The sequence below is a fragment of the Cyprinodon variegatus genome, unplaced genomic scaffold (genome assembly GCF_000732505.1).
Source record: "Cyprinodon variegatus isolate N-32 unplaced genomic scaffold, C_variegatus-1.0 Scaffold1146, whole genome shotgun sequence".
Classification (NCBI taxonomy): domain Eukaryota; kingdom Metazoa; phylum Chordata; class Actinopteri; order Cyprinodontiformes; family Cyprinodontidae; genus Cyprinodon; species Cyprinodon variegatus.
Window position 1 is genome coordinate 62590 of NW_015151599.1, and position 14671 is coordinate 77260.

At 39.1% G+C, this 14671-nt stretch overlaps 1 protein-coding gene across 1 annotated transcript in view; it reads right to left on the minus strand.

Moving 5' to 3' along the window:
• The window catches only part of LOC107101745 (ras-specific guanine nucleotide-releasing factor 2-like), a 98410-nt gene that overhangs the window by 15311 nt on the left and 68428 nt on the right, over positions 1–14671 (minus strand). The window contains exons 19-21 of the mRNA XM_015400776.1: positions 4172–4297; positions 3789–3878; positions 2386–2492 (exon numbers count right to left, since the gene is read on the minus strand). Of these exons, the coding sequence (XP_015256262.1) occupies positions 2386–2492; positions 3789–3878; positions 4172–4297 (323 nt within the window). The remainder of the gene's footprint in view (positions 1–2385; positions 2493–3788; positions 3879–4171; positions 4298–14671) is intronic.

The following is a 14671-nucleotide window of genomic DNA, read 5'->3' on the forward strand; positions in this document are numbered from 1 at the left end:
CCTGTGATGACGTCACGAGTACGCTTCTGCTCCAATACACATACGTGCTTGCGTGCTCGCATTCTCGTCAAGTCCGCTCTTCCTGCGTTCTCGCCAAGAAAGGACTTGACGAGAACGCGAGTACGTACTCGCGTTCTCGTGAATTGAGAAACGCCCTGAATGTGACAGCTGCCGCCATTTTCATTTGCTTGATTCCCTCCTTTTTCGTCTTCTTCTTCTTGTGTTTTATGGCGGTTGGCAAACAACTTTTGGTGCATTACCGCCACCAACTGCTTGATTTCCTCCTTCTTCGTCTTCTTCTTGTGTTTTATGGCGGTTGGCAAACAACTTTTGGTGCATTACCGCCACCAACTGCTTGATTTTCTCCTTTAATACTGGCAGTAATACTGCAGATCGTCACTGGGAGGCGAGGAGTCGAGATAGCGTGATGTGTAAACTGTCGTCAGAACCGAGCTCGGCCTGGTTAACTGATCCGAGCTCGGACCGCTCTCGGCATGGATCGGTTTTTCAAGGGTAGAGTAAATGGGGTAATAGAGCTGATTTTTGATTGATACGCATGAACAGGGCTGCCCCCCCCCCCCCCCACGCCTTAAACTGGTGGTGGAGTGGAGATGAAGTTGGGCAGTATGTAGACTGCTGCTTAGTCAGACAGTGTGCTCAACTTTATGGGGAGGTCCAGTGGACTGCGTGAGCCTGGAAGATGGAACCTGGAAGATGGAAGTCCAGTTTGGATAACACAGGTTGAGAGAACCTGTCCATGATGAGCAAGCATGAAGTGACAGTGGAGAGGAAAAACTCCCCATTGGGAAGAAACCTCTGGCATAACTCAACATGGTGGTCTTCTGCCGGACCGGTTGAAATGAGGCGCGGAATGCAGTAAGAGTCTGGGAGGAATGAAAGTCTGATGAAGTTTTAGCTACCATGGTGGAGGAAGTCTGGAGGTGGGTTAAAAAGAGGCCCTCTGAATGAAGTCAGACAGCACAACCACCACCTATGCACTAGGTAGCAGACAAGTTGTGGATCTGAGGCCTTTTAAGATGAACTTTGGACGCTCATTGGCTTTTGTGAAGGCACGGTTCAAAGCTGATAGACTAAACATTTTATTCAGTTGAACTTCCACCTAGGCTCCATCTCAATCAAATCTGACCGACTTTAATGTACGGATCTGTTCAGCCATCACAGAAAACTACAGTGACAGACTCAGAGAGGTTTGTTTGTTTTACGCAGCTTTCCTTTGATTGCTGTTTTGTTGAGTGCCAGGCTCTTATTCTCCTTTAGCTCTCCTCCACTCTGCTAATCTGGTAAACTGCTTTCACATGGAACTCTTCCTATCAATACCTCCCCCTCCCAGTCGATCTTCTCCAGATCGTCTCGATGCCTGCATGTATATTCCCAGTGATTGCATGCACCACTTTCCTGAGTCTTCCCTACCCTCACTGGGTTCTCGTTTCCTTCCATTTCTGGTCATGACATGGACTACCTCTGCTTTCCACTAACTTATCTAGCATGCTAACAGCCTGTCCATCTTCATCTGCCTTCTCCAGCCGGTTGACAGCTTTTTTAGCCTGTTACCAGCCTATCAGTCTTCATCTGTCTTCAGCCTGTCACTAGCCTGTTCAGCCAATCATCAGCTTGCCCCCAGTCAGTTAATTTTTTGTCTTTTTGTTTCAGGTCATGACCTGAACTATCTGTGCCTACCACCAGCCTCTTACCAGCCTGTTAAGCCTACCATCAACCTGTTTTCTGCCTGTTCAGTCTTAATTTGCCTTCTCAAGACTGTCACCAGCTTGTTCAGCCTGCCAGCAGCCTGCTCAACCTGTTCATCCTAAAAGCCTGATTTGCTTGTCACCAGCCTGTTCAGGCTGTCATCAGCATGTAAAGCCTTGCTCTGCCTTCCCAGCTTATTCAGCCTGCCATCAGTCTACCTCATTTTAATCAACCTTTTAATGTTTGTTACCATTCTGCTCAGCCTGCCACCAGAGTGTCACCAAGCTGTTCAGTCTTTATCTGCTTTCTAAAGCCATCTTTTAGGCTGTTCAGCACTCATCTGACTTATTCAGTCTGTCACCAGCCGGCTCAGCCTATGACCAGCCTGTTCAGTCTTCATTTGTCTTCTCCAGCCTGTCAACAGTCTATCATTAGCCTGGTTAGTCTTAACCTGCCTTCCACCATCCATTAACTCCCCAGCATCCAATAAACCTTTCAAGCCCGACACTGGGGCTTACTATTTTACCTCGTTTTTGGTAAGACTCACTGCAAAATGTTGTAAATCTAATACAATTAATAAACCGAAGGCTGAAACCCAAATCCTTCCATTTTTTTTTTATCAGAATGCTGACATGAAAGCTGATTCCTTTCGTGCAGCAAAGCCCTGCGCCGACTCACCTGGGAGTGTTTGGAGACCCAGTGGCGCAGCACGTTGAGGACTCTGTTGGTAGCAGCTCTGCGGATGATGAATTCCTTGTCACATGTTTTCTCAGAGTTACTGAAACCTAGAAGGGCAAAAAATAAAATAAAAATGGAGGCGTGAAAATGAAATGAACCGAATCCAGACATGCATACTGCACTAGCAGCATCTATGGTGATGATATTTGACAAAAAACTTCAAAAGGAAGACCCGTTTTGTACATAAATCGTTTGTAAAGATCTGTGGTTTGAACAAATAACAATTACATCTAAAATTGAATGAAAAGAAATGTTTTTTTGGAAATTAATTAACTTTTATCTTTTACTCTATCACTAGAAGTTTACAGTAGCAGCCATTGAAAGTGGCCATTTCCAGTCAAACCCCAGCCGAATGGCAGCCCACTTCCCTGCAACTCCCAGCAAAATCCCCTCCAACTTCCACACTGGAAAAATAATCTAGAAATAAATAAAAATGTCTTAAATTAAGTGTATTTACCCTTAATTTGAGTAGGTAAATTAGATGATTTGCCAATGGAATTAGTATTTTTACTCTTAAAATAAGATAATTAGATAAAATGCACTTGAAATAAGACAAGGCAAGTGTTTTTTTTTTAATTAAGTGTAAAATGTCTTGATTCCATTGGCAAAATGTCTCTTTTACCTCCTCAATCCAAGAACAAATGCAGTTATTTTAAGAAAAAAAATAACTTATTTAGACTTAGATTTTTTTCCAGTGCAGCCACCGGACTGACCCCATCTAGCATGTTTTAATACTCTGACTCCACCCTTTCACTGAATTACAGGGTCTGACCAGGAGATGATGCTTCTCTTTAGATCTTAATGTCCACAAATGATGACAGAAAGAATATTTTAGTACAAAGATTGATGGATCAGGCAAGGGCCCATCAAGGAAAGTGGGGAAATTTTGAATGGCTACTACTGTAAGTTTACAGTACAGTTTACAATAAGGCTGCCCTTTAAGATAAATAAAGACATTTCATGAATTAATCTGTAAAAACTGCTGTATATGTTGCATGCTAAAAGTTGCTTTGCAAATGCTTTAGCAATAATAAATGAAATATTTAGTTGAGCAGATTAGGCTCATTATTTGTGTTTTAATTTCTTTTGCACTGCAGCTTTACCAAAGGTTCAAGCTAATCATTTTAAATAAGAAAAAAATAATAATGAAAGCTGATTATATTATGGTCTTCATTTGCCTTTTGAAGCAGAAATCTCCAACACATCGTTTACTTCCTTCCTCTTATCTTTAAATTACATTATGCTGTCATTTTTAACTGCTCCAGAACATATAATTCAATTGACAACCCAACCAGAGCTCCCTCCCTCCCTCGGCTACATCCGCCGTGACCTTCACGACTCACCCTGCGAGCTGCTGTGCCCTGCGGCGGCCGTGGCGATGGCGAACGCCGACGCTGGCGACATGGTGCAGCGAGAGTTCTCACCGGCTGCGACTGGAAGCAACCAGAAAAGTGAAGGAAACAAAGAGAAAAGTCTGCTCAGTGGAAACACTGCAGTTAAAATAGCCTCAAGTAAAAACATAGATGCATGGTTTAAAACTCTGATCTGTGTTTTGACTAAATCTTAACAGAGAACCAAATTGGTCTTGTAGCTGATTTTGTTGTTTTTCAATTGGAATGTACATAAATATGTCACTAAACTGAAGGTTATCCTGTATTAATAATAAAACCTAGCTTTCTATCAGAGTTTTATTGCATCGTAGCAGCGAGCTGCTGCAGTTCTGTACCTCCAGACTGTCTGTATCGCAGATGTCTTGGTGTGGACGGGGAGCGGCAGGGAGACAAGTCCCCCGGCTCACTGGTGGACGGGGACTCTGGGATAAACTTGTCCAAGGACACAGACTCCAGGACAGCTGTGAGACAGAAAAGGTCAAACGTCCAACAGGAATCTATGGAGGACCAGCTCTACTAGATTTAAAAATAAATACAGAAATAAATAAATGAGTAAATAAATAAGCATGCAATTAATTGCTCCTAAAAAATACAATAAATGAATAAATGTAGGTAGAAATTAAATTATAAAGTGAGACATAAATGTATATATCTCTTAATTTGCTTCTTTATTTATTCCACTTTGTAATGATTACCTTATTTAATTATGTGCATGTTATAACATTTTTGTCTGTTTTATTCTTACTTTTTATTTTTTTTACCCTATTTATTTCTTGAATGCTATTTATTTCTGCCTGAAATTGAGAAACAGCCAGCAACTTCAGACTCTCCTGTCCTCCTGTAGAAAATGCTAACCAACCCGCGGGCAGAAGTTGACCCTCTAAGACAGGGGTCTTCAACGTTTTCCAGGCCAAGGATGCTCAAACTGATGACGAGATGGAGCGGGGCCCCCTAATTATACATAGACTTAGACAGACTTAGACTGTACTTTATTGATCCCTTGGAAAGACTCCCTCTGGAAACTAAGGTTACCAGCAGCTTAGAGGGCAAGAAAATATTAAGTTAAATTAAAATTAAGCAAAAGAAATACAAATACAATAATACAAATACAAAAAATACAGATTAAGTACAGTGTATATAATAGGAGTTGTGTGTATGTAATATAGGAGTTTATATATATATATATATATATATATATATATATATATATATATATATAGGAGAAACAGAGTTCTATCAAACTGGTCCTAGAGTCACTCTATTACAGATGGAGTAATGTAACGATTTTCTCCCTGGGATTATTAAAGTATTTCTGATTCTGATTCTTATTCCTGGTTGATGGGACAGGTGTTGTGAATGAAACGGTGCCCAGTTTGAAAGAGCTCCATCTTCTGCCTCCATTTATCTGTTTTCTACAGTGTGTTGAATTCATTTTAATGTGGATTTAAAGACATTTCAATTAGTGAAAAAAACTGCAGGGGGAATATAAAAAAAATCTAATCAACCAAAACTTTTGCGACTCCCATACAGTACCTCCGTTGACCCCCTAGGGGTCGCAGACCCCCTGTTAAAGACATCTATGATGCAGCCCTTCCTCATTTTTGCATAATGAGGCAGAAATGCAGACAGAAATGTAAAAACGACGGGGCAGAAATAAATAGCATTGAAGAAATAATTAGGGTAACACAAATACAAAGGAAGAATAAAACAGACAAAAATATTATACCATGCACATAAATAAATACTTAGAAAATAGGTAATTAATAAATAATGTTGAAAATTATAACGGACAATAAATAAATAATGTATTTATTTCATATTTTCTAAAGATTTTCTGAGAAAAATGCAGTTAATCTTGAGACCATTTTTGATTAAGAATATTTTTTTCAAGTTTTCCTTTCAGATTATAATGGAATAAAATGTACTGCATACTAAGTGAGATTAAATGTAGCAATAAGGTATTTATATATTCAATTTAATTTAATTTAAAAAGCAAGGATAAACAGTTTAACACTTAACAAGATTAAACATGCTTCCTTTAAGCTTAAGAAATAAATCCTTAGAAAGTCCACTATGTTCAGCTGTAGCTCATGAACACAAGACAAAGGGTGAAGATCTTCCTTAGAAATGAGTAGAAAAGAGCAGTTTGAACAACCAAAAAGCCTGGGATCCTGTGGATATACTAGTCTATTTTAGAGCAGTCATTGATGAATGGATCATATTTTGCCAGGACGACCAATGAGAGCTTCAGCTTTGTTTTAAAAATCAGAAACCAATAATGTGTCCCTTTTTGGTTTTTAATTTCTTTATTCATGACTCCCGCATCATTACAGCTATGGTAGTGGTGGGTATGTTTGCAATTTTTTTCTTTTCTCTAACTTTTGCTCCATCTGCGATGGTGCCGTACTGTGCTTTATCTGATGAACTTGTTTCTGCAAGAAAAAAGACATGTGAACTCAATAAGGCAGGAGCCTGTCTTTTCTCTTATAGTAAGGAGAATATTGGAATTTTAATTTGATTAATTTTTATAGCGCCAATTCATAACACATGTCATCTCAAGGCACTTTACAGTTCATCAGATCATGCAGTCAGATTGATTCAAAGTTTTCTATCTAAGGAAAACCAGTTGATTGCATCGAATCATTGACTCGAAGGCAATCCCTCACACTAAGCATGCTTGTAGCGACAGTGAAGAGGAAAATCTCCCTTTTAGCAGAAAGCCATCTGCCGAGGCCGATTAGGGTTCAAGGAGACAGAAGCAGAGATACTAAAGGCGGCCCCATCCAGGAAACATACAGCTAGGCAGACGAGCTCCGAGCCAGCTCCCATGTAAGAGGATGAAGAGAGCACATCCAGCCAGTCAGAGTCAGAGAAACAGGACTACACTGGAAAACAGGCCGATCTCCAACATCTATAAACAAAGGTGTTGATGGGAGCCTCACAGCTGATATTTCTCTCCAGGATGGAGTCACAGCCAAACAGGAACAGACCAGATGAAGCTACTATGAGAAAAAGCAGAGAGAGCATAACCTTAGAGATTGAATTAATAGATTCTGCAGAGTGGGAGAATAGAGATAGAATGAAGCAGAATGATGAAATAAGGAATTTTTCATCATTCTAGAATTTCATCCACAAGTCATGTTTGTTTCTGTGTTTTGGATACTTGAAAGAAGGAAATGTTTGTTAAAATCCACAAAACAGGCTTAAATCAGAGGCAACCAGACCTATGCTCAGTTTTTTCTGAAGATCTTAAACACTTATCCAGGAGTCCAGGATAGATGGTAAAACATCCTCAGAAAATCTGAGAGAGAGACTGGGTGGAAGTCTCAGATTTAAGGCTGTTTGGCGGTGGTTCTGATCCAGATGATTGAGAATTTAAACATGCATTTTTGTTAGCATCACAATCATTTATGATTATGTCTTTTGACCCGCACCTAATGGAGAAGGAAAAAAAGAAGAAGGAAAACAGGGTACACAACCAGTAAGAGGAAGAGGACAGACATCAAGAACAAATTAGGCTTCCTTATCACCTCAGCCAAAAACAGAATTATGGGTAAACCACAATCATCCAAATGAACAGAAGAAAACACTGAGATATTCCCACCTCATGCCCGAGGCTATTTCAGAACTGGACAGCTCCTTCAGTGAAAGATTACTTCACCGTAGATAAACAAAGCAACGTTACCGTAGATCCTTTTTCTTTATCTAGACTTTACATCCAGAACGTAATTTGTATCACTTCTATCTGCTCAGTAAATATTTCTGTGCACTTATGCTGTTATTATCAGTTTATCCGCATAAGGTTTGTCATAGTAATCTGAGTTCTGTTTCAGTGCAAGATTGGTGTCTGTACTTCAACTGCTCCTGGATGAATGGCTGGATTACTGGCTCATCGCATCCTGATCTGTTTTTTTATTTTTATTTATTTTTGAGTTTTTACAGCACTAGTGGCTCGTTTTTATGGATGGGAGGCTGACAGGAAAGGGGGTATGAGAGAGGGGGAGACAGGACCACAGGCTGGATTCGAACCCAGGTCGCCCGCATTGAGGATAAAACTCTATGTCAGCTAATATTATCTATCCCTCCAAACAACAGTCCCACAATCACCTACTATACTATACTACACCTACTATAACCTCACTGCATGTTTACAGCCTCCTCATTCTATGCATCACCTGGTGTTACTAAAAGTAATTAAGTAAACAGGATGCAGTTTATTTATAGTGAAGATCTTATCAAGTTTATACTATTTGATTCCAACTAAATGCCAATAAAAAAAACAGTAGTTAAAAAACAACAAAAGATAAAATAGCTTTGATTAACAATAATCAATTAAATTGTTCAAATAGCAAAAAAAAAAGCATCAAACAAAATAATGATAATGATGAAATAAAAAGCTGTCTGAAAACAGGTAGAAACGGAAATGAGATCTAAAGCTGAATAATTAGATCTTAAAAATATATGAATGAACATGACTATATGGAAAGGCTCCACATGAAAACATGAACTACCTTTACCCTCATATGACTTTTTTTATGTTACACTTTTTATTCCTCAAAACTTCACTACTTAAAACCTGCTTCCCAGCTTTTCTTTTTGCAAACTCACTGATGACATCACGGATAGAGACCTGCTGTTGATCCTATCTCTGCCAGCCCACTGATCATCCACCTACCCTGGGAGAGAAAAGGTTGTTTTTTATTAATTCTGGTTTAGAAAAGCTCTGTTCTGCAGATGCAGCAGTTCCTGGTGGATTGCAGGCTGTCCTTAGAGCGACCCAAAGATTCAGGTGGATTGGTGAGTAGATGAGGGATTTTGTGCTTGGGGATTTTTCCATCTCTGAACCGATTTTACTTTCATCACTGTTTTCTAAAGATAAGCTGCTCTCAGGGAAGTTTACGCTGCTCCTTACTCATTGGGCCCCAAGAGAAATAGATTTTTTCATCTATAAGTGATGATTTTTACATAATTTAAGACGTATTGGTGTAAAAATGCACAAGCTTATCATTAAATTGTCTTTTTGTCACTATATACATATAAAATAGTGATTCAAATATTAGTTGCGTTGCTTCTCACCACCTGATGGTTAACCTGGCTAGAACTATTGTATCTCTGTGATCAAGTACTTAGTTAAAAGTAGTTAACCACAGTCTGATCTTAAAACACACTCAACTCTATTAAGATAATTAGATATTTTGCTCTTGAAACTGTCATGATCTGCCCTGATAGCTCACCTTAATTTTTCATTTCACTCATCTGCCTAACTGCCCGGTCTCTATTATCTATTATCTACACTATCTCTAATATCGCTCATCTCATCCAGCTGAGTCTGCTCCTTTATATTCAGTTCAGCCCAGCTATCGAGGCCAGATCATTGTTTGCAGCCTGTCCGTTTGTAAATGTTATTCAGTCTGTTAATTAGTTTAGTTTTGTTTTAGTTGGTTCAAGTCCTGGTTCCTGGTGGCCAGTAGATTGAGTGGGTTTTCGTCTCTGTCTTGTCTCCTGATCGTGTCCTGGTCATTCTCCACGGAGCCCTCAGGGTTTTTGCTCGCAACACGGAGAAGGTCAGTTTCATTCCCGTAAGCCTGGCTCCTTAGGGGGAGACCAGTTTAAAGTTTCCTGCAGAAATCCCGGTACCATGTCTTGTCTCTATCCCCTCAAGCACTGAGGCTGCCCGTCTGCATATGAACCTGCCTGTCTGCATCTGTGCGTGTCTGTCTGGGCACGATCCTGGACCCGTCTGACTCTGTGCCTGCCTAAACGCTCTGGGGATTCTTGGAACCCAGGAACTGTTCCTCGGTGGATCAGAACCCCTGATCGGACTACAGACCCCTGGATTTCCGAACTGTTCCTCTCTGATCTGTTTTTCCCCTGACCTGGATCAGATGCATGCATGTTCTCCGGGACTACACCATCAGGGACACTCTGGGCGGCTCAGGGCCGCATCTCTTTGGCAGTGCGTCAGCTGAACCTGCCTATAATTGAGAGGATAGACTGAACTGTTAAAACAGGTAAGTGACTCACTTGGATAATCATCTCCTGTCAGATGATCGTGGTCACTTACCTGTGTTTCTCCCTCCAGAGTGTCAGTGATTGGGCTCTGCCCCGCCCCCCTCCTGCAGTCGCTGCGGTCGTGGTTCTACAGCTTCAGTTCTGTTTTATGGTTTTGTTTTAATAAACGTTTTGAACTTTCCTACTGACTGTTTCACCTTGAATACTCGGTCCATCCGTCCCGTTTTCTGACAGCAATAAGAATATAGAGGTGTTTATTTCTTATTTTGAACATAAATCTTCCTGTTCGTTTAGCTCAAATCAAGGGAAAATACGCTATTTCAAGAAAAATCAACCCACTTAGGCTCTAATTATTTCAGTGTTTTCTATTCACTGTGTGTGGATTTACATACTATGATACATCTGTACAGTAAATAAGTGTCTCATGGAGAGTATCACATTTTATTCTGATAAATGTGATTATAGGTGAGATTTAGGACTAAATTCATCAGACAAATGCAAACGTCCAACATTTCTGCGACTCAAGTTGAAAGTGGTCACAAAAAATCCTTAGGAGGTCCCTGAACTTTTCAAGGGTATCAGAAACTTTAATGACGTGTAGAAATATAAATATATTTAATTAACAATATTAAAACAAAAATGGTATGCAACATAAGTAAATATTTCTCTCTATGTGAATGGATATGAATAATTTTTGAAACGATCTAAAACTGTTTTGCATGAGATTTTGGGTGGCAGGTTTCTATTAAAGATTGAGCTGAAGAGCTTCTCATTGTATGTCATTATTCTCTTTTTTATCTCCGTCCTGTTTCTATAGTGATCATCCTTTGTGCTGCAGACAGATGTGGATCTAGAAGCCTGATTATTCCTCTGTAGAGCGGTGCTGACCCATTTCTGTCTTCCACTTTGCTTGATTTGCTAAAACACGATCAAAGACATGTCCAAGTCTGGTGTAACATTAGATCTAAATGATTTATGCATACTGTAGTTCCATCTCATTATGGCAAGAATCCTCACTAACGCCTCAAAAGTGCATGGCTCCAAGTCTCTTTAGCCCATTTTATAAATATATATATAAAAAAAACCTTATGATGAATTTATGCTAGATACTTCATCAGAGGAAGGAAAAGAAAACAACGAAAGGATGACAAAAAAAGAAAAACGGAAGCAAAGAAAAAGAAACAATTAAACGGATGAAGAATGAACAAAAATGGAAAAGAATAAGAAAATAAATGAACCAAAGAGAGACGGAAAGGGTGACTGAGACATTAGGGTAGTGATGCTACGTATACACTGGAAAAATGATCTACAAATAAGTAAAAATGTCTTAAAGTAAGTGTATTTAACCCTAATTTGAGTAGGTAAATGAGATAGTTTGCCAATGCGATGAGTATTTTCACTCTTAGAATAACATAAATAGATAATATAAACTCGAAATAAGACAATGCAATTGTGTTTTCTTATTTTAAATGCAAATTGTCGCACTTTCCTTCTCAATTCAAGAAAAAAATTTGCTTATTTTAAGAGAAAATGACTTAGGTATATTTAATTTTTCTGCAGTGTACTTAAAACTCAATATCAAAAAAATATTCAACACTTGATTCCATTTTAGATATCATTGGGAAATACAGTTACAAGTTAAAGATATAAATATTATTATTAATAATTCAATTTCAACATAGATTACCAACAGAATCACAAATGTTATTTAATTAAGTGTGCAAAGAAATGCAAAAATGATTACAAACCTAGGGAGTGAATTTTGTTCCATTACTTTGTCTCAGCTTTGAATTTTAATCATCAAGCCGTACCTCACATCAGAGAAAGTGGACATTTGTTAACTGTGCGGGCGCAGTGAGGTTAAGGTAGGTGCTTCCTGAAGGGGGAACTCCTACATAGTTATTCTCCTTCACCTTCTTTTTACACTGCAAAACACGGGTGTCTAAATACATAATCGCTCTGGGAGAACCTCCTCTTTGCTTGGGGTAAAATGCGATCTGAAAAAGCCGCTCCAACACTTCAAGCGCACCCGTATTATAGACTTTCCAGAGCGAGGAGGAGGATTAACCGATAGAAGAAGCGGTTTAACCGGAGCAAATATCTGTCTAATATCCAACGTAAAACTAACTTCACCGCAGTAGAGTACAAGTTGCCTCGTCCAAACTTTGCAACACTGCTGGGTCAAGATCTGTTGACACTGTGCGATTTTTGCCCTTTTTGGGCCGACTTTCCAGTTGTGCGAGAAATTTTCAATCGACCCGACTTTTAGCCTGATTGTGCGTCCTGTTGTACACAGGGGATAAAGAAGGGCGATCAGCCTTTCACAACCACCTCCCAATTAGAAATCTTGATGTTGGGAGAAAATCAAACATATTTGATTTTTTTAGTTGACTGTAGAGGGCAAATCGCTCAGTGTGCAAACAAGGATTCTTCTTCTTCTTCCTCTCAAATGAAAAGACAGAAGCATGGCGGGGGTGCGGATAAAATGGAGTTATTTCTGTAAAACTAACAGACCGTAGTAGCCACGTTTGCTCAGCTATGTCTTTGTCCAAATACGTCGTTGCCTTTTCTCCTTAGGGCTTTCAGCACAAAATTGCACAAATTGCCAAGGCAGCACGTTTCACTCTATTGAGCTTCATATTCCTCTTCTACTAATTTGGCTTCTAGGTAGACGAGTCCGAGTAACGCCATCTCACTGGGGAGCTGAGTCCCACCTGGTTTTTAGACGTACAGTGTGAGCAGTTAGATCGCATCAGAGCGTCGGGTCACACAGTGTGAGCTGTGAACTCACACATCGTACGTGGAAACTGCGGTTTCCTCGTACGATGTGTGAGCTGTAGCTGCATGCAACGATTGAAAAAGATCGCACAGTGTATGCCCGGCCTAAAAGTATTATTCTCTGTGTTAAGCAGTCAAGACGATATAGAACATGATCGTTAGAAACTGTGTTATCTTCTGACAAATCAACAACTTGTCCAAGTTCATCTGCTAGGTACTCCACAAGTTATCGCTACACCTTTGCCTGGTAGCCAAAATCCAAGCATGCAAGCTCGTGCTCAGTAATCGTTTCCAGGGAGCTATAGTATAGTTGGGAAGCTTTGCCAGCGAAGCCGCCGCACCCCCCTCCCTCCTCGGCATTGTTTTAACATTAGCAGCTGCAGTCAGACGACCACGCGGAAATAGACGAAGTAGAAAAACAGGAGAAGGAAATTAAAAGGGCAGGCGGAAATCAGTTAGAAAAGTTAGAGGCAGAAATAAATCACTGTTTCAGAAATAGAAGGATGTTAAAATAAAATTAAAAAATATTTATTTTTAACATTTATTTATGTGTTTTAAAAATGTTGGTGTGGATAAATATGAAACAATAAAAAAGGTTGCAGTGGAAATACGGAACGAAAAAAACCCCCACTTGCAATAATATACAAACACAAAACAAAGACTTCAAGAAATGTGTAACAGAAAATAAGTGGGTTAAAAATAAGTCAGTGTAAATGCAAGAAGAAAAGTAAAAATAAAAGTGGAAGTTAAAATCTATATTTTTAGATGAATAATTGATCAATTGATGAATAAATATCTTATTTTTTCCGCATTTAATGGCACACTAATTCATATTATTAACTACTTATGCAAGCAGTTTTATATTATTAAGTCCTTGATTTATTTCTGTATGTATTTTCAATTATGGCAGGATTGGTCCTCCATACCAGATAGCATTGTTTAGCTGCAAACTTGTTGTCTGTCTGCTCATTAGCAAAGCCACAAGGTAGGGCAGATCATCAGGTAGCACAGGTAGTCAGATCACTGGCTCCACAGCTTCCTCTTCTCTTCTTCCCACGGCTTGAGCGTAAGCAATAGGATTTAGACATTCTAGTGTCCTTTTACCTTCGTCTTCCATCATAGGAAATTTCCTAACTGTTTGATGGTTGTGAGGGATAGCTGGTTATATATTTGACTGCCAGCTGATGAATAAACCAAAGCAGTTAAATCACTGTTTAGAGTACTGCAACATGGCTTCTTCCTTAACAGGAAAAATGGTAAACAATGTTGTTTTTTTTCTTTTACATTTAAATTTTGTTTAGGTTTGCGATTTAATAATAGTACAAGAATAATAGTACGAGAACTGGACGGGACCGCCTTTAACAGTTGCCTTTTGTATCTCTGCTTATTTTTGTAGGTTTCCACAGTTAAAAGGGAGTTTTTCCTCTCCACTGTCGCTAGAAGCATGCTTAGTGTGAGGGATTGCATTCGAGTCAATGAGTCGATGACACCAGCTGTTTTTCCTTAGACAGCAAATTTTGAATCAATCTGAGTGGATGATCTGGTGAACTGTAAAGTGCCTTGAAATGACATGTGTTGTGAATTGGCGCTATAGAAATAAACTAAACTGAATTGAATTTGAACATTTAAATTACAAATTCTTTCTTCCACCAAGATTTATAATTTCGCATTTCTAAATACTTTTTTGTTCTCTTGGATCGAGTAGTACATAAATCATTTGGGGCGTACAGGTGAAGGGAGGCGGGGGGCTGGAGGGATTAGCTCATGAAATATTAAGCTTTATTTTGATGAAAGAATAGAATTATAGTAGCTAGAAGCGTTCAAAAGGTTTTACACACTGGAAAAATTTCATTTCAAGAAAATCATTTTTTCTTAAAATAAGTGCATTTATTCTCGGATTGAGGAGGTAAAACAGACATTTTGCCAATGAAACAAGATAATTTACACTTAAAATAATAAAACACAATTGTATTGTCTTAGTTCAAGTGCATTTAATCTAATTATCTTATTTTAAGAGTAAAAATACTGATTTTATTGGCAAACTT